The sequence below is a fragment of the Pelodiscus sinensis genome, chromosome 13, assembly GCF_052426305.1.
Source record: "Pelodiscus sinensis isolate ZL-2025 chromosome 13, ASM5242630v1, whole genome shotgun sequence".
NCBI lineage: Eukaryota > Metazoa > Chordata > Testudines > Trionychidae > Pelodiscus > Pelodiscus sinensis.
The window spans coordinates 22,921,653-22,949,456 of record NC_143064.1 but is presented as its reverse complement, the minus strand read 5'-3'; the positions used below and the strand labels follow the sequence as shown (position 1 = coordinate 22,949,456).

The following is a 27,804-nucleotide window of genomic DNA, read 5'->3' as shown; positions in this document are numbered from 1 at the left end:
CAGACCCGCCCCTGGCCGAGCTACAGCTCCGTGCAGGACGTGACCATCCAACCTAGCCGGCTCAGCCTCACAGGGAGGCGGCCGCTTCTCCTGGATTGACAGGCAACTCGGCCATTGGCCTAGCTCGACGCGGCAGGGCGCCCAATGAGCGCAGGGCGGGGGCGGGGCCCGCTCTGCAGCCGCGCCGAGGTGACCCGGGCGGGCGCAGAGCAGAGCGCGGTGCTGCGGCTGGGAGAGCATCTGAGGCGGCGGATCCCGGGCGCGTAGGGCAGGACAGAGCCGGCTGCGGGCACCATGTCTCTCTCCACCAAGCTCACCTTGGACAAGGTGGACGTGAAGGGCAAGCGGGTGATCATGAGGTGAGAAGCCGCTTGGGCCGGGCAGGGCCCTGCGCTGGGGCGCTTAGCCGAGGGCGAACCAGCCGCGGCTCCTGCCCGCCCACGGGGGGCCCGAACGCGCCGCCTGCCACCCCACCCCCAGAACGGGGCCGCCGCCGCGGGCGAGGCCGGCCCATGTGTGAGGCGGGGCTGCTGCGGCCGCCAGCTCCCGGCCTTCCCGGGAGGGCAGGGCGGCCTTCGGGCAGGGCAAGCCCTGAGAATGGCACCTCACCGAGCGCAGCCAGGCGCTCACACATCGCCACACAGCGCCCCCCCCCGATTGGATGCCTGGAGCGCCTAGTTTTTGAGCCAGAGTCCAGATTCGGTTTTCCATTAGTGCGGGGCACGTGCCCCAGGCTTTCTCCGCAGCCACGAGGGCCAGAAACACCCCCCCCCCCCATTGCCCCCAGGACTCCATCACCTGGAGCTGAACATAAGGCCTGAAGAAGCGACGAGGAGTCCTGTGGCACCTTATAGACTAACGGGACTCCTCGTCGCTTTTGCAGATTCAGACTAACACGGCTACCCCTCTAATACATAAGGCCTGAAGAAGGGCAAGAGCTGGCAGCAGCGACTAGTTCTTCTCGCCCTCCCTCGCTCTGTTATCTTCATGAGCGTGCCAACGTTTTGTGAAAGGTCTGTGTGATAAGAGCATGAGGTTGAGACTCCCAATTAGCCACCCAGTGAAATGAGTTACAGGGATTGATTCTAATGATTTTCGAGTCAATAGACGTTCCTGGGAAAGGCAGGGCATTAAAAAAAATCCCAGTCTCTCCCCCCGGCTCCCAAATCTAGCAACCACGTGTTGCTACCTATTTTACTTGGGCCCAGCTTCCTTAAGACTGCTGCAGATTGTGCCATGCCTCAATGAGCAGACTCGAGGGCATGTAGTGCTTATCTGTGATTGTGACACACACCCAACGGGATCCTCTTTGGGAAAGCTAAGTGGAGTCTCGTCCTCCCTCTCCCACTGTTAAAGTTATAGCCAGGAGGCATTTCAAAATAAGGATATTTTGGGGGGGAAAAAGCTAGGTCTAATTCTCATTTAGACTATTGCATGGGATTTGACATCCATTGCGCTGGCCTATTTTAAAAATGTCCTACTTAACGAGACACTTCTGCACTTTTTACTATTTTTTTATTAGTCCAACAAAATCTTTTCTGTGGCTTTTTTTTAAATGCACTTTACCGTCCTGAGAATTGAATATTGTGGATTCTAATAGAAGTAAGATGAAACGAAATAGATGTTAATAAAACTAACCTTGAATAAAATACATCAGTTGGCCTTTATAGAAATACATTTTAAGCTGAATTTGGGAATTGGTGCACAAGGGCTTTGAGGCACAAATGTATGCTTATAAGTTTTAGATCTTTTCTTTTTTTCTAGAGCAGTGGCTTTTCCCCAAGGTCATCTCAACATAACAAGGGCATACCACTTAATTTGGTACATGAGTGGAAGATGTAATATGCAATATCACTTACATCATTTGTGCCTCCTTTTCATCTGTAAACATGATTTTTTTCTCTTGTGATGAAATGCCTTGTTTTCAAATAATTCAACAAGACTTTGGCTATGGGGAGGCTGGCTGGCATTAGTAGATGAAATCAACAAAAGGAGGACAATCCTTAAATGACCCATCACTCTTGGTGCATTTCCCAAATGCAGAACAAGAATTTGAGTCTCAACTTGCCATTTGACAACCCTGTATTGGCAGAGGATGGATTGAATGATAGAATCTAATAAAAGTAGAGGGTCTTTTATTTAATTTCTGTGATTTTTTTTTTTTTTTAAAGTAGGCAGTTATTTTAAAAGATTCAGTTGGTACCTCTATGAAGAAAATTGATTAATTTGATCAATGGCTTGCATGTTTACCAATTTAGCTTGATACTTAGATTCTCCTTTTGGTGTCCGCTTTCTCTCTCCTCTGAATTGTGGGGTTGATACAATCAATCTGCTCTTTGTTGGTTATGTCCAAAGTCCCTTGCCTGATGAATTCATTATCTGAGGTAAAATATTTCAAGTCACCCAAGTAATTCCTAATCTTGCTTTAGTTTTTTTTTTTTGCTTGCTTGCCCTTCTTCTATTGATGTTGGTTTTTGAAATGTTGTATCTGTACTGTAACTTAGACTGCTAAATTGAAAAATATTGATCCATGTGCTGTTTTTTTTTTAAAGCCCATTTCCCTGAAGAGAATAATCTTGCCCTCTTAATTGATACTGAATTTAACATTTTTCCTTCCTGTTCCCTTGGATAATCTTTGCTGTACTTGTATACCCTCCTATCTTCCAGTCCAAATGCTATCGGCAGGAGGTATGAGCAAAACTGCTGTCTTAGTGACTTCCATTAGTGTTACTTTTATTCAGTTTAAGGAGTACTCACATTTCTTAATATTTTAGCTATAATGCTGCAGAAGATGGCAAGGATAGACTGAAGACTTTGCTAAGCAAATTGTTCATTTGCCTTATGATTGTAAAAATAGAAACATCATCATTTTGCATTTTCTTTTTTTTAGTTAGTCCTTTGTACCATGGATTGCCAGTTCAATTCTTTCTGCTCAGCTATTCCTATTTTGCTGGCAGCTTTTAAAGCTCTGGCCTCATGCTTTTTTTACTGGGCAGTCTCCAGGCAAAAATGCAGATGGCCTCTTTGGTATCAGGACCTCTTCACAGTCTTATGACACACAAAAGCCAGGGCACGATCTCATTTATATAATGCAGTACTGTTTTTTCCTAAATTAAAAGGCTTTGTTCATTAGTCATCATGCTTCAGCCACATTTTCCTATCAGAATTGCACAAAGTGAAAGCAAAGAGAGGGTTGGTCTCATTTAGTTCTAACGTTCTGTGTCATTCTGGCATCCTGTGAATAAATTTTGCCTTCAGCTATTATGCAACATAACTTCCTGTCACGCCTTAGCTTCTGGGTACTAGGTATGCTAGACATAAGTGGCAGAAATGTCTCCCTTTTCTTACTTCAATATGGGATGTTGTAATGTGCCATGTGCTGCTAGGAAATTACTAGCGAAATCCAATGAGATCTGATGAGAATGCAGGAAAGCTCCACCGACTAGCCACAGAACAGAGATTGACAATTAGTAACTTATAAGCTCCTTATGTTCATAGTGTATGCCAACAAGGTCTACAAATATGTCTCTCTTTGAAAATCCAGTGATTGAAAAACCTGAGTATATATGGAACAAATGGAAGAGATCAGAGTTGCTGGCAATACCTGTTTCCCACCACTCATTTAGAAAGACCATGTTAGCATAACCAGAATTGTGGGGGGAGGAGGGTTTCCTCTTCCCTCTCTTTACCCTCCCCTTGGTCATAACTGTTCTGGGGATGTGGCTTCTGAAGCATGTTTTACTGTTGCTGATGACTTAGCCAAAGAACTGCAGTCTGCAGAACTAATTAATCTGTTTTCATATCAGCTCCTCAGCTGAGCATTAACTTCCCTTTTCAGCAGGAGCAGGAGTTTTTAGGCAGGGAGGGTACGGCCACACTAGAAGTTTTTGTCGGAAAAAGGTACGAAAATGCGCTTTGCTCCACATTTTGCATATCTTTTTCCAATTCTTCTGTCTGAAGAGGCTTTTCTGTCTAGACTGAGCCAAATGTTGGAAAAAAATCTTCTTTTGGAAGCCCCCTTCTTCCTCGTAGAATGAGGAGGGGGCTTCTGAAAGAGCGTGTTTGCTCTTCCACAAAAAAAAGTGGAAGAGAAAATGTGTTCCCTGGATGCAGGGGAGTTTTTCGGTATCCCGAAAACTCACACTCTAGCCGTATCTGGAGGGGAAAGTGGTAAGCAGTAGGCTTCAGAGTTAACACCCAGAAGTAAATGGAGGAGGACTCACCACTCAGACTAGCTGTTTCAGGCTGTCTTCAGATCCAGGCAGAGATAATAAATGATTTCTTTTGGAAGATACTTGATGACTAACTCATGGGTCTGGATGATTCTGAGAGTAGTAGAAAGTAAATCTTGTCATCCTGCTGGGAAAATGGAGTTTAGAGAGCGATTTTCAAAGGTTCCCAATTTCCACTGAAAGTCTTGGTAGCTGGGCACCTAATTTGCCATTTGTCTTTGAACATCTCCCTTTTTGTTTGTGCTTGCCACCATTTCAGTGGCAGAGTCTGCATAGTGAAGTCCAAAGAGCAAGAAACTGACAGTATTTCATAAGGCTTTTTCCTCTCCACTGAGAATAAACTTCATGGTTGAGGTTTGATGTTATGAGGCCTCATCATTCACATGGTACTCAGAACCATGGGAGTTAGCTTTATGGAAGGTTTGCAAATTTGGCTCTATTGCTGCAAGATAGCCTATGCAAAGTTAAATATGGCATAAATTTGCTGTTCTTTTTCCAGGCTTAGGCTTGGTCATGCCTTTACCTGTATTCACATTGCATGATTCTTTTAATAATGCTCATGATTTTTATAATTAACAGGGTGCGTCTAATCTCTCCCTTTGTAAATGACTTGTATTTCAATTTACTTTAAGCTTCCTCGCTCTTTTCTTTATCCTTTAACAATGTAAGTTTTTGTGGATTTGCTTACTACCAAGTGGCAGCATCCATCCATTGAATCCATAAGAAGTAATGTAGCTTTTTTCTGTTTCCTTTCTGCCTTCTACATCTGTTTGCTACTGTGACCTCGCTATTTTGATGTATTCAGTCATATGCCAGTTATATGTGGGGACTTGCTGTACATTAGGGTGGAACTGAAAACCTTGTACTAACTTTATCAGCTTTTGAATCGATTTCCTAGTCAGTCCCTTGATCAGCAAATTCCACACCTTTTTAAAGGAAATCCTTTTTTCTAATTGAGCTTAAATTTTTGTTTTTTCTTTTAGGGTTGACTTCAATGTTCCAATGAAAAACAACAAAATCACAAACAACCAAAGGTAAGGATACTTAAAATCCAAGTAGAAACCCTGATAACTTTGTCCATACTCAGGATACTGTATGATTGATTCTGCTCCAGCAGTGTTAACAATGGATGTGTTAGCAGCTGGTGGCCAGATCACATTACGATGACATCTAAATTATAGAGAGAGCCTGACTCCAAAACATTATTCAAAATGCTTACTGGCAGTGGATTAGCTCCTCTTGTTGTTAAGCATTGGTAGGACATTCATAAAAATTTTCCCTAGAAGATACCAAAGCCTTTGCTTCCCTGCTAAATGTGATTGCAATGAAATGACTGTCAAGGAATTGTTTTGCCTGGCTGTATCCCCATGTGAGAATGTGCTAGGATTGATCTGGGGTGGGAAAGGCACCTCTCCTTTCTCACAACCTCATCAATGTTTGAACACTATTATTTTTTGATATAGAAGGCACCAGTCTATGTGCAAAACATGCCATATGTCATTTTGTTTGACTCCAATTGGAACTAGGATCCCATCTGCACTAGTCAGGGAAACAGTTGTTGGGGACATTTAGATCAAAAGGCTAGTTGTCTCACTTGTCCTTTAGCTGTTCCAGCACATGAAAACAAGGCTAGTAGCTGTCCATACTAGTGTGGTGTGTTTGGTTTTTTTGCTAATGTTTCCTGCCACTACTAATGGCCACCTGCAGGGGTCAGGAAAGGATTCACCCTCCAATGCATATTTTAGGAGAGAGAATCCCTTCCTCTGAAGCATTAGGATGCCCATGGCTGGAGATGGGACCAGGTATTTCTGAGGTGCGTGGCCATTAATGTTTGATGGTCTTTGTTCAGTATGTGTGGGGTTGGTAGGAATTTTTCCCCCAGGACAGATATCAGGGACCTGGGGGAAGGCCGATAAAAATCCATTAGTGTTTTGGTTCAGGTCACATCCAGGTAATCCTGGCAAGTATCTCACTTTAATCATTTCCCTATCACTGTGGAAGACTTGAGGTCTGGGGTACTTCAGCCTCTCCTATATTCTGTTGGAGACACAAAATAGTTCAGTCTTTGTTGGATTTAGCATGCAGGTGGTGATGGTGGCCAGTGAAAAACAGGTGGCCAGGCTAACTGATCTGCTAGTCCCTTCTGGCCTTAAAATCTGTGACTATTGGTTCCACTTCTAGGGCAGTGGTCTCTAACCTTTTTGAGCACAAGATCACTTTTTGAATTCAAGTGCAATCCAAGATCTACCTCAAATATAAATATCCTGTCCCTGCCTCCTTCCTGCCCCTTCTCCATGGCTCACTCCATTCTCCTTCTCTTGCCCATCCTCACTCACTTTCATTAGGCTGGGGCAGAGGGCTGGGGTGCAGGCTGTGTTCTTGGAATAAGGGATCTGGAGTGTGAGAGGGGCTCTGAGCTGCTCTTGGGACAGGCAGTTGGAATGTAGGAGGAGGTTCTAGGTGCAGGCTCTGGGATGGTGTTTGGATGCAGGGGTGCTCAGGGCTAGGGAAGGGGTTTGGAGTGCAGGAGGGGGTTTGTGTCCTGGGTAGGAGTTCAGGATGTGGGCGCCAGCTGGGTACTGCTGGTGGCTTCTGGTTGGTGGTGCAGTGGGGCTAAGGCAGGCTCACCCTTGCCCCGGCCCACTCCCTAAATTAGCCAGCAAACTCCATCCCAAGTCCTGTTTTGCCCCCTCTCTGCTCTGTGGAGAAAGGATACAGAGCAGGAGGGGGCTCCTTGACATCAGTGCCCCTCCTTTCCCTCCCCTGCCTGCACGGAAAGGAGGAGGCTCAGTTCCAAGGCAAAAGACAGGGGGAAGGGCAGCTGAAGTGCAGGCACTTGATAGCCTTTTGGCCAAACCAGTCAGGATCACCTGTCATAGGCTCCAAGATCTACTCTAGGGCGACATTGGGGGCGTGTGCGTGCCATTTTCTGTAATGAGCAGTGTCTGCTGGCATTGTAACCGTGAACAACTATTGGGGATCAATGTACATAAAACTCCCATTCTCCTGTCTACAGTGGAAGATAGCAGAAGTGCACCTATGGAAAAATGGATTGGAAATCTAGTGTAGATGTACTTACTGTTTTTGAAGCTATTTGACCTGTTCCTACTCAATTCATTTTGCAACAGTTACACCAGTGAACTCTGGGTCTCCTGAAGCTTCCCATAGGGCTGTTGCTGTGATGAGTGCATGTTACAGGATAATCTCCACATGCAAGGCTTTTGGATGTTAACATTATCCATACCAATCATGTAACCAGTGCCTATTGCAGACCCATGGAAAGACATGATATCCCGTATATGTAATATTGTTAGTAATGCTGTGCTGTGTTCTTGAGAACAAGAATGGATTTTAGAAATGTCTGAGGGAAAACTGGTGGACATTCCCTCTTAAATAATAATGTGTTGCAAGTTCTTCAGATGAGAACTTTTCTGCTGTTTTTCTCTTCAGCTTACCCTTATTTTTGTTAGAGATGACTCCCAGCTGATGTGTGTCAGTCTGCTTCCTGTGTTTAATGTCTAGCAAGTCCAGAGTTCTCTGGGAGCTCAAAGTGAGCCCCTTACCAACTTCTCTTGTCACTTTCTTTGTGGTTACAGAATCAAGGCAGCTATCCCTAGCATCAAGCACTGCTTGGATCATGGCGCCAAGTCTGTGGTTCTGATGAGTCATCTGGGACGACCTGATGGAGTCCCAATGCCTGACAAATACTCCTTGGCACCAGTGGTTGAAGAACTTGAAGCATTGATCGGCAGGTAAAAGTCTAATAGTTGTTGAGTTTATGCAGACTCTTTCCTATAAATGGATCTTGTTTAACATCAACAGTATTTTTTTAGTTAATGCATCTGTGTGTCTTGATTCATGTTTCCAGGAAGGTCTTGTTTCTGAAAGACTGTGTGGGTCCAGAGGTGGAGAAGGCCTGTGCTAATCCTCCAGCTGGTTCCATCATCCTCCTGGAAAACCTCAGATTCCATGTAGAAGAAGAAGGGAAAGGGAAAGATGCTTCGGGGAACAAGGTGAGATCTCATTTTATCTCAGTTGTTTCTTCCTTATTCACAATTGTATGACAAGTAGAAGTGACATGGAGCTGTGGGGATATTGTTTGCCATGTATTTAGACTGATACAGCAGGCAACACTTACTGTGCCAAATGTCCATGTGAGAGGCTCTAATATGATTCCAGATAAAATGGTGTGAGAGCCATATTCTGGATTTGAGGTTGCATTTTGTATTGGTGAGTGTGGTGTAAAAACAGGCCTTTTTGTCATGAAGCTTTCTTGATGGATAGGAGTGGTATTTTCCTTTTAAGGTTTGGAATAAAGTCCACTCATTTGAAATGATTGGACATTTAGTATACTGCATTATTATTACTAGCTAACCTGACAACTTTCTGGCAGGTTAAAATATCTGATGGCTAGGGTGGAAAATGACACAACTTCCTCAGGGAGCATAGGTTGCTCATATGTAAACATGATGATATTGAGTGACCATAATGATTAGTAAAAAGTTGAAAAATTATACTATTAATGCCAGAATTTGGGATGAAGGTACAGTAATTGGCATTGTTATAAAGGGAGGAGTACTGCAAAGGGTTATGGGGAGGCTACTAGTTCCATCTGAAGGGTTTTTATGCTGCTTTGGAAAGGGAGATAATGTAGTATTGAAGGAGAGAATTTATTGCCTCTTTGTAGCTATGAGAACCATGTGCTCACATCATTCTTTATTTCTAGCGCATATTAATGAGAGATTTAACCATTGTACTGTACCAGCACTTTGAAATATCATGAATAAGGCTGCTTTCCTCTCAGCAGCCATACAAAGTCCATGCCGCCTTGTACCTCTGACATTTCCTTGAAGGTCAGGAAGAGCACTTGATCTCAGATGATTTCTTTTCTTAGCATTGACCCCATTAGCCAGGCAGGCTTTGGCTCCCTTCAGATACAGTGCATGGAATGGAATGCTGATGTACAGGGCTGTGTCCTTTACAGCCTGACACAGAAGACTCTGTAGCATAGAAAAAAATAGCCTGGAGTGCAAGTGAGCCTCTGAAGAGAGGATGCTTCCCTTATAAGTATTAAGAAACCATGAATAGCACTGAAATTGGTCAATTTGAGAGACTACGGGCATTACATTCTCTCCTTCCGTACACTATTTTCTTCCTTTCACATCCCAACATAAAACCCCTTCAGCTACAGACAGTAGGTTCCCTGTAACTTTTTGCTCTTCTCCTTTATAAGGCTATGGGTACGTCTACACTGTGGAGTTTTTCCAGGATATAAACTCTGCTGCATCCAAGGAAGGCGTTTGCTCTTCCACTTTTTTTTTTTTTTTTTTTTTTGGCGAAAGAGCAAACATGCTCTTTAGGGGAGCTCTGTATACCTCGTTCTTCAAAGAATAAGGGCTCCTCCGAAGGAGGAGGCTTTTCTGCCACTTGGCCCTCTCTAGATGCAAAATGCAGAGTTAAATTTGTGTAGCTTTTTCCCGGGGGGCGGGAGAGGGGGGGGAAGCTACACTGTAGACCTAGCCTCAGTCTAGACTGCAGGCTTCTTTCAGAAGAAGCTTTTCTGGAAGAGATCTTCCAAAGAAACTTCTTCCAAAAGAGAGCGTCTGCACAGCAAAAGACCATTGAAAAAGCAGTTTGCTTTTTCCAAAGATAGCATCCATGCTGAATGGATGCTATTTTGCATTTAAGCTGTGATCGCTATGGAGTGGGCACCTGTGCTTTTTCCTCTTTCCTCTTTTTTCAAAAGAACTCCCTCTTCCCCATCCACACGCCTTTTTCCGAAAGAGCTCTTTCGGAAAAAGGCTTTTTCCTTGCAGAAAGAGGTTTACCAGTGTCTCTTCTTCTCTCTCTCCCCCTCCCGAAAGAACACGATTGCAGTGTGGATGTAAGTAAAGGTTTTGGGTGGTTTTTTTTTTTTTTTTAAAGAAAAACTCTGCAGTGTAGCCATACTCTAATAGTGCCTGGTATCAATAGCATCATCTTCTGCTCGGCCTACAGGAGCAAAATGTTTCTTTGTGTGGAATACTAAACTCAGTTTAAATCACTTGCTGCCAGTGGTTGGGCTAGAAAAGAGGCTATGAGAAATTAGGGATGTTAGTATATAGTTGTTTAAACGATAACTGATAAGCTGGGGCTTACTAGTTAATCCAGATGACTACATGCACCTCCCTCCCTGCCTCAGTATCAGAGGCAGCAAGGGCAAAAGGTGGGAGCTGATGCTCCTCCATCTCCCTGCCCCTGCTCTTTTATAGAGGCAGCAGTATGGAGGTTGAGGGGGGCAGGTGGGGAGCCAGTAGATGCAGAGCTGTTCCTGTGTGCTGCTGCCTTTCTATCAGAGGCAGCAGTGCTGGGCTGGGGGGCAGGTGAGAACTGATACGCCCAGAGAGCCAGCTCTGCAGAGCTGCCACCCCCTCCCCCACTGCCTCTCAGAGGCAGTGGGGGGGCAGGAGCCGGTGGTTGGGGGGAGCTGACTTAAGAGCTGGCTTCCCACAAGCACCAACTTCGCGGAGCAGGAGCTGTGGACAGGGACTGTGCTGCTGCCTCTATGTGCAGGGCAGCGGCAGAGTGGGGACCAGAGCGCATTGGCTGTTGGCCCCATCCCTGGGGGCCATCAAAAAATTGTGTAACCACTAAGATTTGGCATGGTTATACAGTTATTAAACTAAATGATATCAAACAACCCCATGAGAAATCCTGAACAGTATCAAAAAGCTGTCTTCTAGGTCATGGGTACTAACAAGCTTCTGAGATGTTACCTGCTTTCATTCATTTGATTAGTAGACCCAAAATGAACAATTGAGTCTGCTTCAATAGCTCATTGCAGAACAGCCAGTTTACATTGTAACTAAGGAGCACAAACTTGTCTCTTTATTTCCTCAGATCAAGGCTGATCCTGCAAAAGTGGATGCTTTCAGAGCATCCCTTTCTAAACTAGGAGATGTTTATATCAATGATGCTTTTGGAACTGCCCACCGAGCTCACAGGTACGTTAACCACCTTCTGTAGGGAGTTTTACAGAATATTTGTCCTTTGAATTCAGTCTGGATATAAGAGGTAGTTTAGTCTTGGTCTATATTAGCAAGGTGTTCTGAACGGCACTGGAAAGGATTTTCAGATTTGCAACTCAACTCTGATGCAGTTCTTGCTGAAATCAACCAATTTGACACTTGTATGTTGAGTACCCCATGAAACTTAAACATGGATGTAAATCTTCAGGGAAATGAAGCCTGCTGGGGATGTGATTGAGGGGGTGATCCACATATAGAAAATCTGGAAGGCATCTCTTAAGTCCAGCCTCCAGGATCCAGCATTGCTAGATCATCCTTGACAAGTGTTTTATATTTAAAACCTTCAAACATGGAGAATCCATAATCTCTATTGGAAGCCTATTCCAGTGCTTAACTACTCTATAGTTAGAATGTTTTTCCTAATAGCTGAACTAAATCTACCTTGCTGCAGTGAACATGGGGAACAATCCTTATTTTATAGCAGCCCTTAACATACCTGAAGATACTTAACAGGTTGCTCCTCAGTCTTCTGTTATCAGGACTAAACGTGACCCCCCCCCCCCCCCTTCCCCACCCCCATAACCTTTTCCTCATATGTCAAGTTTTCTGAACCTTTTTCTTTTTAGGTGCTCTTATATGGACTCTGCTAAGTTTGACATCTTTGCTAGTGGGGCATCCAGAATTGGACATAGTACTCTAGAGGGGGCTCTGCCAGTACTAAGTGGAACACTTTCTGTGTCTTACTCTGGGGTGCAGAATGTTGAGTGTATCAGCTTTGTTTTATATCTGCATCACATTGCTTTGTATTCACATTGGATTACAAATTGACTCCCAGATCTTGTTAATTAGTTATGCAGCAGTATTACTAGTTTCCCATTTTGTATTTGAACATTTGATTTTTCTTCCAAAGTGAAGTAGTTTGTACTTGTCTTTTTTTTTTTTTTTATTGAATTTCATCTTGTTGGCTTCAGACTAATTCTCCGGTTTGTCAAGGTTGTTTTTGAATTCAATATTTTCCTCCAGAGTGCTTGCAACCTTTCCAATCTTGGTATTTTCCACCTATTTTATAATTGCATTCTCCTCTCATTATCTAGGTCTTTTATAAACAATGAGGGCTCGTCTACATTGGCCCCTTTTCCGGAAGGGGCATGTTAATTTCAGAGGTCGTAATAGGGAAATCTGCGGGGGATTTAAATATCCCCCGCGGCATTTAAATAAAAATGTCTGCCGCTTTTTTCCGGCTTTTAGAAGTAGGAATAAGATCCTCCAGAAAAGGGCTTTTTTCCCCGGAGGATCGGGGCCAGTGTAGACGCTCTTTTCCGGCTTTTCTAAAAGCCGGAAAAAAGCGGCGGACATTTTTATTTAAATGCCGCGGGGGATATTTAAATCCCCCGCGGATTTCCCTATTACGACCTCTGAAATTAACATGCCCCTTCCGGAAAAGGGGCCAATGTAGACGTAGCCTGACTGTACCTGACCCGGAACTGACTACTATAGAACCCCACTAGGTATGCTGTCTCCATTTGACAGTGAATCATTAAGTATGGTCTTTCACCATAACCAAGTTATGTACCCAGCTTCGCAGTAACTTCATTAGTAGAGCCGTGTGCCCAAGTCCCTCCCCACAGCTGCCAGCATGGCAGCCATAGTAAAAGCCAGGTGAGCTGCTAGGGGAACTACAGTGGACCTTCCACTTACGCTGGGTGTGGACGCCCAAGCAGCCTTTGCCTGTTGTCCCTATCTCCTTTACCTGCCCTGGGCAACTGGCAGAGGATCCGTGCCACAGTTCCCTACAGTTCCCCACTGGCTATTCTAATCAGCCATGAACAAATAAACATTTCTACCTGCATCCATGCTGCTATCCACAAAAGTGGTCCACAGATATGTAGTGGATACCTGCAGATGTGCAGGCTCTGTTTATCTGGTCCACATTTTCCTAGTTGGCTTATAAGACTGTATCAGAAGCTTTACTGAAATCAAGATATGTCCGCTGCTTCCTCCCTATTCACTAGGCCAATAATCACCTTAAAGAAGGAAATGCAATTGGTTTGGAATATTTTTTTTCTTCACCAATCATGCTGGCTATTCCTTGTAATCCTGTTATCTGCTATGACAGGTGCTTACAAATTCATTGTTTAATTTGCTCCAGTATCTTTGCAGGTATTGAAGACGTTCTGACTTGAGTTTCCCAGATCATGGGAAATGTACATACAGCTTTAATACTCTAATGACTTTATTTCTAAATACATGCTGAGAAATTCCCGATTCCACTGTCAGCTAATTAAGTTTAGTTGGGAATGACATAACATGGAACTCTTATCCATAGCTATGCTCCCTTTCTGAACAAGTGGCTGAATTTAACATAGCTAAAGTATAGTCTCGTCCGTTCATTTTGTAGCTATTAGAGTTCACGTTCATGAATTTGCAAGTGTATAGACTTTTAGATTTTGAAATTCAAATCACTTGACAAAATGTGTGAGGACTTTTATGGACCATTTTCTGTTGGGAAAGGTACAGGTTGTACCTCCCTGGTCTGGCTAGCACCCTTGAGACTTGACTGCTCCCAGATAAGGGATTTTGCCAGACTAAGGGAAGTCATTTCTGGCCCCTGCCCTGCCGCTCCTCCCCTCCCCGCCCTGTGCACATCCTAAACTCAAAACTCTGGTTATTTGAAGAAGTGGGCTGTGCCCATGAAAGCTCATACCATCTACATGTTTTGTTAGTCTATAAAATGCTACCAGATCATTTGTTGTTTAAGTTTATCAATTTAAGTTTTCAAACTAGCCTTTTGAAAGTGGTGTACAAGTTTCTTGAAGACAAATAATGATCAGGCATTGAGTTAGTCTAAAGAAGTCAGACATACATGACTATCAGGCAAACAGCTTCTTAATTGTTATCTTCTGTCCTAAGGATTTTAAAACTTAGTTCAACAGACATATGCACATTTGTTCCTTCCCTGCACAGAGGACCTGCTTGCTGGGCTTTATTTTCATCTTAAGTTATTCCCACCCCAGAATATCAGATTGGCCCTTGCCTTAAATATTCCTTGCATGACAAACAGTCCATGCAAAAATTCTTTGAGCTATCTACAGAACACCTCTAAACATAAAATTTATGAGGCGTGTTCATTATTTTCATATAGATTTCTTGCTGCTGCTGTTGCAACTGAATAATGGATTACAGGCAGTCCCCAGGTTATGTACAAGATAGGGACTGTAGGTTTGTTCTTAAGTTGAATCTGTATGTAAGTCGGAACTGGCGTCCAGATTCAGCCGCTGCTGAAACTGACCGCCAGTTCTGACTTACATACAGATTCAACTTAAGAAACCCAGGCGTCCCCAAGTCAGGTGCTGCTGAAACTGATCAGCGGCTGATTCCAGGAAGCCTGGGGCAGAGCAACTCTGTCTCGGGCTTCCTGTAGTCAGCCACTGGTCAGTTTCAGCAGCGGCTGACTTGGGGACGCCTGGGGCAGAGCAGCTGGGGTGCTGCCGGGTTGTTCCAGAGTGGCACTGCGGGACCAACCTGGCAGCCCCCAGCTTCTCTACCCCAGGGGTAGGCAAGAAAAGCCTGGTCTGCTGGGGGGGGGGGAAGGGGCACTAGCTGCACCCCTCCCCTTCTCCTCCCAGCAGACCAGGGAGACGGGGGTGGCAGGACCGCCCAAGTCCTCCACGGCTTTGCTCCGTCTCCCTGGTCTGCTGACCTGGGAGACACGGAGCACGCGGGCAGCGGGACAGCCCAAGCGCGCCTGGGCTGTCCTGCTGCAAGCGTGCTCCAAGGCTTTGCTCCCCGTCTCCCTGCAGACCAGGGAGACGGAGAGCAGCTTTTCTCGCCCCGGAGGACAGGGGTGGCGGACCTCGGCTCATCTGGGCGTCCCACTGCTCCTGTCCTCTGGGGCGAGAAAAGCCCCGTTCGTAACTGCGGATCCGACGTAAGTCGGATCCGCATAACTCGGGGACTGCCTGTACTATATACTCCTATGGACATTTGAAGTTGCTCTGGCACTAGGAATGTAAGAATCTTGTTGGATGGCTCTGATACAAATTATAGAACTCTTTTTTTTTTTTCTCCCCTTTGATTTCATAGTTCCATGGTAGGTGTTAATCTCCCTCAGAAGGCTGCTGGCTTCCTAATGAAGAAAGAACTGGATTACTTTGCAAAGGCTCTGGAGAGTCCAGAGAGGCCCTTCTTAGCAATCCTTGGAGGGTAAGTGCTAAGACCCTGCATTTTGTTTCCTTCTAACATACATCAACTTCAGTGGTAGAGTGAACAATTCCACCACTTGTGAACACGAAGTATTTTCTTTCTAACCAAGAAATAGTGTGCAAATCTTTAGATCCATTCATACCCTATAGAGGAGCTGACTGGCCCTGTCCCCTCCAGTGATGGTGGCAGGCCATGTTTGAATATTGTGCTAGTGTTTTATCTGCCATAACTGGAGTTAGTTAGCAACAGTATAGTATGCTCTGAAAATGAACTAGAAGAGCTTTTAGCTGTAAATACAGGCACTGATGTAGAAGGCTGTTAGTCAGTGACCTTTCTGCTGCGGTTCAGAGTACAAACCTAATGCAAACTCATGTGTCTATGTAAGTTGACACTGCCTATCACTATGCAACTGTGACCTACTGTAACTAGGCTCTTTACAGGAGATTAATGTACTTTCCCTGGAGTGAAATCTATTGGGTAACTGTGAGTGTAGGAGTAATCTCTCCATGTGCTGCTCATTTGTGTGGTGTGTTTGTGCACTTTGCATACTGGCATGGTGGTTCTGCCAGGGTCCTTTTGACCCTGAGGAAGGAATAAAAACATGCGTAGACATCTAGGTAAATAGTATCTCCAGAAGAGAAAATCACTTACTCTTGCTTCTCTTTCTACCCATACATTCAACCTGTTTCCTAAGAAATAGTTTATATATAGACTGCAAACAGCTCAAATTTCCATTTTTCATTCTTTATAACATGACCTGGCCTTTGCTGCTCACTCTCTGCAATGCTGCCTTTATTGATACCTTCTGGAATCTTAGAGCCACACCTTACCCTCTGTTATATGCACAACCACTCTCATAGACTAGCAGGAGCTGCATGCACAACACTAATGGCAGATTTAGCTTAAATGGTTTTCAGAATTAAAGGGAGCCGCACTTTACTTCTCCAGTTGAAGCTCTTGTTTGAGGAGCAGCTTGAATGGCCGGATGATCAGAACATCAAGGCGATTGATAAAATCAGAGAATCACATTGCAATAGGATCATAAAAATAGCTGTATAGGGTAGGGATGTAAAATACCATTTAATTTGTTAGCCAGTTATATGTAGTGCTTATCTGGTTAACTGATTAAAGAGGTGATGGGGAGGCGGCTGCTTCAGGGTGGCCTAGGGTGGCCTAAGCCGCCTCTGCCTGCCATGTGTCCGGGCTGGGCCCACTCCAGGCAGGCTGGAGCACCCCACTTTGTGGTGGGTCTTTGAACAATGCTCCCTCTTAATATTTTCCATCCATGTGCAGAATACATTTTATGGTATGCACCAAGCCATGTGCAGATGTGCACCACCAATATAAACATGCTGCCATCTTTGGGAGGCTGTGGGCTCTCTGCTATTCAGCTGGGGGGCATTTGAATCTCCTGGGTGGCCATCCATGCACTCCACTTACAGGTGGTACTATCCCTGACTGTTTTGGCTAATAGCCATTAATAGTCCACTCCTCTGTGAACTTACTTAATGGCTTTTTGAGTCCAGTTACTATTTTGGCCTTCACTACATTTCAGGGGCAGCAGTTCCACAAGTTGACTGTGGTGTATGAAGAAATACTTCCTTCCATTTGTGTTAAACCTGCTGCCTATTAATTTCATTGGGTAATACCTACTTCTTTTGAAGGAGTAAATAACACTTAACTTTCTCCACACCATTCATGATTTTATACACCTTGATCATAGCTCCCCGTTTGTAGTCTCTTTTCCAAGCCAGAAAGTCCCAGTCCTTTTTAATCTCTCCTTATATGGACGTTGTTCCATACCCTTAATCCTTTTTGTTGCTCTTCTCTGTATATTTTCCATTTCTAATATTTTTCCATTTCTAATATCTTTTTTTGAGGTCAGGTGACCAAAACTTCATGCAGCGTTCAAGATGTGTGGGTGTCCCATAGATTCTTTTAGTGACATTATGCCGTTTACTGTCTGTCCCTTTCCAAATAGTTTCTAATGTTATATTAACCTTTTTTAGACTACTGCTACACACTGAGCAAATGTCTTCAGAAAACTGCATAATGCTCAAAAAACTCTCTTGCTTGAGTGGTAACAGCCAATTTAGACCCTATTGTTTTGTATGTTGTTATGTTCATCTTTTTCCAGCCTGGGACTGCTGCTCGCTGAACAGGGTGTGAGACTCCTACATGACCTCATTGCTGGGTTTCTCTTTGGCCCTGTGTATGCTTCAAAACTTGCCCATGAGTTCCGCTGCAACGGTGTTAGCAATATTAGGTGCTGGCTGCTTTAAATGGTGTTGGCAGCCTGTGCACTTGGTATTAAAGAGAATGGAGAGCAAGAGAGGAGTTCATGTGGGACTGTCTCTGAAATTCTAGTATTATGGACATGATCATAGCATTTTGATCTGAAATTTATGCCTAAAATCGAATCCTTTTTCTTTTGGGGGGAGTGGTGCTGTACTGGCTGTGATTTTAACTCTGTTCAGGTAGCTTACAGGTGACTCTCTCTGCTATACTTCTAATTTATTGGAGTCGTAATGCTGGTTTAATTACATAAAGTGGGCATTGGGGGCTAATGAGAGATCATAGTAGATTATTCATTGGGCTGCAATCAAGAATTCTAATATTCTAATCCCAGTGATATGAAAATATTAAGTGCTGAATATCTGTCTCCTAGGAGTTGCTGCCAGTGCTCTCATAGTGTTGCTAATGGGGATGTTAAATATAGGTAAATTGAATAGTTGATTAACCTCATGAACTCTTATCAGTTACTCCACTATTCTATAATCCCAGGGATGGGGCTGGCAGCCAGTGCAATCTGGCCCCACTCCTGAGAAGCCTCTTGCCACTCAGTGCTGCTGCCTTTGTATGAAGAAGCAGCAGCATGGGGTGCCAGCTGGGAGCTGGCCTGTGAGGGGAGCCAGTGTAAAAACCAGCTCCCCTCACGGACCAGCTGCCTGTCGCCCTGCGGTGTTGCCTCTGATACAGAGGTGGTAGTTCAGGGTGGCAGTAGCATCTGTCCAGGGTGGGTCTGAGCTCCTGAAGCCAGCGTGAGCTGGAACTGAGCCAGACTGCCTACCCACCAGGCTCTTAATACGCTTTAATTGCAGAGCCGTAGCAGGGATAGGCCCCAGACCTGGAGCAAGCTGGGACTGAGATGTTCTGCTGGCCAGCCTCCTAAAAATGTACTAGTGGGGTTTAGTGGGGGGATTAACCTATAAGATTTGGCTTATTGGTTAATCAATTATACTGTTACATCCTTAGTTGCTAATCCTTCCTGATTTTGTTATTCCACGTGTTCTAGGATGGTTTGAGATGTATATAGCCTGGAGCATTTCAGGCTTGAGTGTTACAATTCTTGAATAACTAAAATGGCTGTTTTGCATGTTGTCACTTTCTGCAAGGAACAAAGATCCAGCAAAAATGCAATGTTTAAATCAAATAAATCCTGCTCAAATAGTGTTATGTCTAACCATATTGCTTGCTTTTCCTTCCCCTCTGCTCCCACCAGAGCTAAGGTTCAGGATAAGATCCAGCTAATCAATAACATGTTGGATCAAGTCAATGAGATGATTATTGGTGGTGGAATGGCTTTCACTTTCCTCAAAGTACTCAACAACATGGAGGTATGAAACCAGCAGTTCTGTCTCTGCTTTATGGGGGGGAGGGTGGAGAGAGGCCAGGTGTTCAGATGCTTGTTAGATTATTCTCTCTCCCTTCTCCTGGAGTTTAGAAGTAAAAGTTCATAATAGAACTTGAACAAATGTAATATTGAGTGGTCTCAATTTGCCAGAATTATGGGTGCCTATTGTTGAGAGCTGGATGCTGTTAGGAAATGAATAATGTCTTGAAAGTAAGTACTGTGGACTTCCAGTGAAGCTCAGCTCTGTACAGAGAACCAGCAACAAGAGCAAGGTATCAAGTTTCAGCCTTCAGTAAAGGAAGTCAGTAGTTAATAGGACTCCTGCTGACTCACTTCTTAAAGTGCATATTAAGGTGTATCTCCACTGCAGAAAAAGACTTATGGAACTGCAATGTCTGTCCTGGGTCAGTTGACTCTGACTTGTATAGCCCAATGCCCTGAACCCCATAACTGCAGTTTAGACACTTGAGCTTGGTCTACAGTCTGGGCTCCAGGACCCCAAGACTAAGGAGCATGAGAGGAAATCAGTTGAACTGGGCTTTGTGACATGGTGTCATAATTTTATTTTACTCCTTAGAGCCTCAAAACAAACTTTTTATGCTGCATCATGTTCCTAAACCCATAACAACCCCTCCATAGTGACTGAAAGCTGAATGAAATTCTTTTAAATATCCCACTGTGCTCTTTACCAAGGTTCCCTGTAAGCTGTGCAGGTGTGCAGCCCTTTTCTGAGCCCTGTGCAGAGTTTGAGCTCCTTGCATAGACAAGGAGCTCAGCTGATTGCCTCAGAAGCACTTGCCTGCCGCTGCTGCTTGCTATAAATGGCTCCAGCTTTTACTCCAGGGTTGGGCAAAAGCCAGTTGCAGGGCCACATGTGTATTTCTGAATTCTGAGAACCTAGAGGGAGGGGTGATAGGCTTCTTATGCTGCCCCTGCCCCCAGTAGCTCTCATTGGCTGGTTTTGGCTAATAGCAGGTGCTTGTTTGCAGGACAGGAAGCATATGAAGTGCCCTTCCCCGTCATCTCTCGGGCTCACAGCATTCAGTTTAGAGCAATAAACATGGCTCCTGCAGCTCCCCTGAACAAGTACAGGGGCTGGAAGGCAGGGACCCTGGCTAAGGAACCTGTTGGGCTCCCAGCCAGATCCTACCTCTGGCACCCCAGTACCTCCCTCGGCCTGCCTACCCCATGTTGCCCAAAATTTCTGCAACCCTGCTCCAGCTCCCATACACCTTCCCAGACACTGCATCCCCTTCTGTAATTTTCCTCAGGTCATATCCTTCTCCCGGACCTTGCACCACAACCTGCTATCCCTGGTCACAGCCCAAATCACTGCATCCCCTCTTGTACCTCTGCCCCATGTCACAACCTTCTCCCAGGCCCTGCACTGCTTCCTCACCCCAGTCTGTTGCCCCAGGTCGCAATCTCCTGTTTTACCTTAAGCTCCCTTCTGCACCCAACCTTCATCCCAGACCCCCCCACACCTCCTCCATTAATATAACAGAAGAGTGCGGCCCTTGACTACTTACTAAATTCTTGGAGTGGTCCCCCATCAAAAATTATTGCCTACCCCTATGTTAATGGTTTAAGGTAAGAAAGAAAAAGATTCTTTTAACAGAATTTTTTTGAGTGTTGCATATATCTAAAACTCTGGTTTTAATGATGTTATTAAAATCCCGTGTTACTAATTAATACATGGTAAGCTGTATTTAAGGCCAGATCTTTGCTATCTGGTAGAGTTCTGGCTCTGAGTCAGAAGCAGCAAGTACTAGGTGTGATGCTAGCTGTTTTGTAGGATGAAACCTTATTTGCAAGATCTTTGAAACATGCCTCTGTCTGTTAGAAAGAATGATACATGTACTCCAGGGTCTCAGGGGTAGATGTGTTAGTCCGTAACTAAAAAACCCAATGGTCCTGTAGAACCTTAGACTAACAAATATATAAATAGTATCATGAGCTTTCGTGGGTACAACCCACTTTTTCAAGGGTAGAATGAAATTTTTATTTGATTTCATATTAAATAATCATAAGATTGCTCCTTGTTAATTATACCTTTTTAAAATATATTCCACACCTATGGACTACTTAAAATATGTATTTATATCTATGGTTTTTGTTTGTACTGGTGGATGCACATCCACATATTACCTCAATATTGGCGCACATGAGAAATTTCAACCTGCCCCAGGATGGAAAATCTTAGAGGGAACACTACTCTTTATCCCCTCTAGATTGGTAATTCTCTGTTTGATGAAGAGGGATCAAAGATCATCAAGGACCTTATGGCCAAGGCTGAGAAGAACGGTGTGAGGATCACTCTGCCAGTTGATTTTATTACTGCAGATAAATTTGATGAGAATGCACAAAGTGGAGAAGCCACCGTGGCCTCGGGGATCCCTGCTGGCTGGATGGTATGTTTTAATAGAATTAGGGAAAATATACTAGGAAGAGGATGAACACCTTAGTTAAGATTCTGCAGGAAGCTTGTTCAGATGACACTCAGCCGTGTGGTGTGTATAAATCTTGAATAACTTTTCTGATACTTAACTAAAAAAAATTCCTGTTAAAACCTTCTGTTCTGCATAAAATAGAGGATGTGCAATTTCTACATTTAGATTTGTATGAATGACACAGGCTCCTCTCCAAGGCCCCAAGTCCTTTTTATAAAGGCTAAATTACTTTTTCTAATAGATGCCACAGCAGGCTCCACAATATAGCAGCAACAGTAGCAGTTCCCCCCTAATTCCTCAGTATTCACTGCATGGGGGTGGGGGAAAGGCTGTTGCCTCTTACCCAGTTTGTTGTCATTTCTGCACCAACAGAGAGCTAAATGTATTATAAATTAAAAAAAGTCCACTAGTCTTTGTCACAAGGAGGTGACTGTGTCTTTGAGACTGACGCAGATAAGATGTGGCTAGCTACTGCCATGCTGAGGAGAATGGGAGGTGATGCAGGAATCTCTTATTTAACGTTTGTTTTTTAAAGCAAGACATCTATATGAAGCTGTATAATAATTGTATCCATTTTCCCTTGCCTCTCAGGGCTTGGACTGTGGTCCTGAAAGTACTAAGAAGTTTGTTGAAGCTGTGGGCAGGGCCAAGCAAATTGTTTGGAATGGTCCAGTTGGTGTATTTGAGTGGGACAAGTTTGCCAAAGCAACCAAAGCACTGATGGATAAAGTTGTGGAAGTTACTGGCCAGGGTTGCATCACCATTATTGGTAAGACGGTGTAGATATATGCACTAACCCTCTTAAATGCAAATGGAAAGGCTTCTGCTTGGAGCAGAAGTGACTGAAATCTCCTTGTACTTCATTGAGGAAATGTTCGGTTCTGCTCTGGAAGCAAGCATGGCCTTGAAGGGTGTTGCACACACCACTGCAGTGGACTTAGCAACTTTGTGAGGAGAAGCAGATTCCTCCATGCCAACTTTGTCTTAGTTAGAATGAAATTTAACTTCATCCATCTGTAATTAATTTGCTTTCTTTAATAGGTGGTGGAGACACTGCTACTGCCTGTGCTAAATGGAACACTGAGGATAAAGTCAGCCATGTCAGCACCGGAGGTGGTGCCAGCTTGGAACTTCTAGAGGGTAACTTCTTTTCTTCTGTTAATCTAATTCAGAAACTGAGGGGTTGGGGATTAGGTGTACCTGTTTTCTGGTAGGCTGGGGTTAGTTTAGGGTGGCACTGTAATGTAATGTGTTCCTTGTATTTCACCAGCCATAGGGGACATGCTTTGTCATTATTTTTGAGTTACCTAGTGACTTTAAAAAAAAATTCTTTAGACTCCATTTTCTTCCCTCTTTTCTTCAATACTATCCTAAGAACACAGTTTCTCATTCCAGAAGGGGTAAAATGAGTAGGAATATGAATGGCTTCCCTATTACAGTTAACCCATGAGGTCTGGAGCAGCCCCTGGCTGTGGCAGGGAGGGGGTCTGCTCCAGCCTGTCTGCTCCTGTTTAATTGGTTAACTAGTTAAACATAAAGTTTAACCAGTTAACTAAACAGGAGTTTACATTCTTAATCAGTAGAAACTAATATGCACTATTTTAAGTGCTCGCCATGTTTTTTAAACTCCCTTCTTGCCTCTTCTTCTCTCTCCCCTCCCCATCTACTATATATTTGAGAGAGATGTCAGTCTGTGTGTCCATAAACTCCTCCTAAATGATAAGAACTTGGACAACCAAATTCAGTATACCGCTTTCTCTTATCATAACTTAAAGCAAGGAACTGGTTTGGTTGTGCCAGGAAAATGGGCAGTGCCTGGAATGGGATTGCTTCTCATAAAACCATACTGAACAGACACAGAATCACTACCCCAAACCTTCCACCACATAGGTTCCCTTTAGGTGGTGATGGGGTGGGGGACATTCATATGGGGATGTTGCTGGCTGTTTCCCTTCATCAGGAAAAATTTAAACATTCTAATAGGCTTTGTCTCAGATGCTAACAACCAGAATATTTATATAATCCTTGTAATATTCGTTAAAAGGTTTCATAAAGCAAACTATAAAAAGGCTGAGTAGTCTATACTTCTAGCCAAAATTTACATTAGCATTAGAACATCATTTTAATGATCCACTGATAGTTTTAATGTGCCCTCTAGTGGTCACAAGCAGATTTGAAAGTTTAGCCCTCTTTTATAGGGGGCTGCATTGTACTTGTAAATAGGTTTTCATTTCCTCTGGTAATTACCTGTTTCCCAATATGTGTAAATTCTTTATTGCTATTACATATTATATAAAAAAGATGTCACAATAGACAGTTGTGCAGTTCAGTTGTTTGAGACAGGGCTTTTGTCTCTGTTGCCTAGGAAGTAATGGTGATGGGAAAGAATGCAAACTGCTGCAAGGAGCACTGTGCAGCAGACTTAGTTGAAAGGACAAAGTTGTTTCGTTTTGCTGCAAATGTAGGCTTTGTGTGTTCAGTCTCTTTAAACTTAATAAACCTTTAACTGTTTAGAAATACTTTAATTTTGGAAAAGTAACTTTTGGGTTGTGAGCTTCCTTAAAAATCAGTTAGTGTAGCATTGTACTTCAGCATGATGAGACTGATTCAACAAAAATGAAAACAGTTTGGCTATTTTCATAATCAAAACCAGACAAGGTGCAGGAGTAAAATGGCATAACAGTGAAAAATCATTTTTGAAAAATTCTGGTACCTCAATAATGTGGTATTGACAGAAGTATTTGAAAAGGTGTGTAATACTCTTAATTTCCTCCAAAAAAAATCCCTGTCCATTTCAAGGTCTACATGTTACCTGTGATTCAAAAATATGAAACAGCATTAAGTTAGATCCAAAGCCTATTTCAGTCCATGGGAATCTTTTCATTGAATTAGTGGACTTTGGATTAGGGATGTTCAGTGGTTACACACAGGCATGCGGGAGCCACTATGCAGAGGAAAAGGCTGTTAAGCTGGCTCCCTGTGAGCTGCCTCCCTCTCCCCCACTGCTGCCACTGATATAGTAGAATTGTACAAGTCATGTTAATTTAACACAGGAATGTAAAGAGATTTTCTGTTTTCATGTGAATGTAATTGTGAATCAAATGTTCATTGGCACATTAATGTGTTTACTCAGATAATGAAGATAAGTATAATATCTACAAAAATTAACAAGGTTATAGGGTCAGTGTCCTTTTGCAGCTTAACTGTGACTGGTGTGGTAAAATGTTGCAAGATATTGGATTTAAACCTAGGTACTTCTTTTTAAGTAAACCTAACTTTATTTGGGTTTCTAAATTGCTAACAGGTAAAGTTCTTCCTGGTGTGAATGCTCTGAGCAATGTGTAATGGACAGAACACTTCCCCAGTATGTTCCTGTGCACAGCCCCTAACCATCAACACTGCTGCGCTTCTGTATCTCAGCTCTGCAAGAGGCAGATCACAGAATGTAAACCGAAATCAGATGGTATTAGGAGAAGATGACAACCGAGATGTTTACATGATGTGGATTTGTCCACTGTTCTCCCACTTGAACTAAAGTAGTGTGTTAAATTGGTGATGTTACTTTAGAGTGTATATATTTATATTTTGCCTTTTAAAGAGATTAATCCTTAAAAGTGTCTCAAAATAGATTGCTTTGTTAAGCTTGATCCGTGTTTTTAGCAGCTGTTGTCACTTGACTGTAAAAACAAATTGGTTTTGCTATTGACTGACTGTAATAGCTGCTGAATAAATGTGTAAGTGCTAACCTGTTGGTATGTGTTCCTTCTCTCACATAGTTAATCATCTGCAGAAGAATGCACTCATCTAAAGCTATGCTTCATGTCTGTTTTCCCCCTTTTTGTACTAATGCATTGTAATCTTTTAAATGCTTTTTCACGCTGTCCAAGTGTTGGCAGATGTAAGCAACCTAATACATACTCCTGAAACTGATTTTTCCCAGCATGATGCTCATTGCTTTCAAGCACTTGCAGATGCCAAATCTGGTATCAAAGCAACAACAGGACCTCTCCCTAAAAAATCAGTGTATACACTAACTTAGAAATCGTGCACTATCTGATAAGGTGCATAAATTTAGATTCCTAGATTAGAGCAAAACCTAATTTCAGATAAGATTAGGATGAAACTTGGAAAATTTTAGACTCTGATAAACACTTTTACATCTGAAAGAAGAAATCTGCTCATTTAGCTGATATGACTGATAAATTCAGTTTGGATGTACTAGAAATCTAGCAATCATTGAAAGTTAGGCAGGTGGAATTTGAATAAGCATTCTCTTCTCCCGTCTTTATGTATACACATACACAAGGAAACAAAGGAAGAATTCAGTGCCACCATTGCTCACTTTGAGAATCAGCTTTAAAAAGTGAACCTTCTTTCAAGCTCTTGAAGAGAGACATTATAAAAGCACTAAAGTGTGCACAAAATGTGGCTTAGCTGAAACTTGGAGATCCTAGAACCATGATTAGAGAGGTTAATTGGGGAGCAAACATAGAAACTGCATTTTAAAGAGCATAAATATAAAATGAAAGCACCTCTCAGAAATTTCCACTGCCTGGTTTTGTTCTAAATATGTTAGGGTATGTCTACACTACCCCGCTAGTTCGAACTAGCGGGGTAATGTAGGCATACCGCAATTGCAAATGAAGCCCGGGATTTGAATTTCCTGGGCTTCATTTGCATAAGCGGGCGCCGCCATTTTTAAATCCCCGCTCGTTCGAACCCCGTGCCGCGCAGCAACACGCGGCACGAACGAGGTAGTTCAAACTAGGCTTCCTAGTTCGAACTACCGTTACTCCTCGTGGAATGAGGAGTAACGGTAGTTCGAACTAGGAAGCCTAGTTCGAACTACCTAGTTCGTGCCGCGTGTAGCTGCGCGGCACGGGGTTCGAACGAGCGGGGATTTAAAAATGGCGGCGCCCGCTTTATGCAAATGAAGCCCAGGAAATTCAAATCCCGGGCTTCATTTGCAATTGCGGTATGCCTACATTACCCCGCTAGTTCGAACTAGCAGGGTAGTGTAGACATACCCTTATGTAATAGGATGTAGCTGCTGTGGAGATTCTTAACACTAGCAGCTTCCCCGAAGGGGACATTTAGGGATGTGTTTCTAAAATACCCAGACTTCCAACAGAAGGAAAATACAGGGCAGAAAGGAGGTGGCGTACGCGGTGTCTTTTGGGACATACCATGTCTCAGTGAAATGTGAGGCCTGTGTTGTGTATATGCCTTTTGCATGCTGCAGATTTACATTTGTCCCAACATCCAGTTAGCTTCTTTCTACTGATTCCTTTTGGCCTCTTAATGGGTTAGTCACAATGTAGGCCCTATTGCAGTAATCTGAAACAAGACTGAGGTAAAGGCAGTGCGAACAAAACATTTTTAAAGTATAGGTATGTGGGTCTAACACACTATACTCTGACACTTGTGCATATAGACAAAAAAAATGTTTCCAAGTGGGTTGTAACCATGATTCACACATGCAAATTAGTCAGGTCACCCAAAGCGTGTTGCTTTTTGAGCACCTGTAAGACTAAGCCTCTGCCTTCCCCCAGTCTACTCTTTTCTAACTACTAGATCCACTTGAAAGACAACAGCCTTAATTTTCCTGTAACACCACTATTTCATGCAAGTAACTGCAGTAGGTCCCACAAGAACATCACGTGCTTGTATGTGAAAAGGGTGCCACCAGTGAGGAATTCTTTGTTAAAATATGGTCTGGATTATGACTAAGCTTGCGAAACCCTTGACTAAGAGAAATAAAACAAGGAAGATCAAAAATAATGCCTCCAAGGGGAAGAGGGTCTCAGACATGCTGAATCAGTTGTGACTCAGGAAATGGCTGCTGGTCTAGTTTACATACAGGTGCCATAGAAATTTAAATATGCAGGTTACGTGTTAACAATTGACAGTTCTTCCTTGCTTCTATATTTTTTGTTACTCTTCACTTACTAAATATCTTATTCTATACTATTTTCCCTTATCACCTTCTGATTTCTGTATTGTAGAACCACATTTCCACTATGTTGATTTATGACTAATATAATGTGTAGTTAACCCAGTGATGGGAAAACTAAGACAGTGAGTAAGCTGCATGAGTGGCCCTCCATCTGAATGAGCAGCAAGATTGTTGTAACCAAGACTGTCTTTCAGGATGGGGTAGTTTTGCTAACTCTGCTCGTGTACCTAGAATTTGTAAAGTATGCCAGTTGAACAATAGCAGCACTTTGACTGGATTGCAGAGGGAGTACATGGCACTCAGTCAATATTTTGTGCAGTTA

The 27,804-nt window shown here is 43.4% G+C and overlaps 1 protein-coding gene across 1 annotated transcript; it reads left to right on the top strand.

The window, feature by feature from the left end:
• The first annotated feature begins 185 nt into the window (after positions 1-185).
• On the top strand, positions 186-25,271 carry PGK1 (phosphoglycerate kinase 1). The gene is made up of 11 exons (XM_006136196.4): positions 186-359; positions 5,216-5,266; positions 7,829-7,984; positions 8,101-8,245; positions 11,112-11,215; positions 15,323-15,442; positions 18,945-19,059; positions 21,308-21,487; positions 22,118-22,295; positions 22,568-22,666; positions 24,831-25,271. The coding sequence occupies exons 1-11, from the start codon at positions 295-297 to the stop codon at positions 24,869-24,871; spliced, it is 1,254 nt and encodes a 417-aa protein (XP_006136258.2). The 5' UTR covers positions 186-294; the 3' UTR covers positions 24,872-25,271.
• Positions 25,272-27,804: the final 2,533 nt, after the last annotated feature.

Excerpts from the sequence above, each read along its gene's own strand:
- PGK1 (XM_006136196.4), top strand. The coding sequence starts at position 295 with ATGTCTCTCTCCACCAAGCTCACCTTGGACAAGGTGGACGTGAAGGGC. Across the intron at positions 7,985-8,100 it reads CTTGAAGCATTGATCGGCAG|GAAGGTCTTGTTTCTGAAAG; the intron begins GTAAAAGTCTAA and ends TCATGTTTCCAG. Across the intron at positions 8,246-11,111 it reads AAGATGCTTCGGGGAACAAG|ATCAAGGCTGATCCTGCAAA; the intron begins GTGAGATCTCAT and ends TTATTTCCTCAG.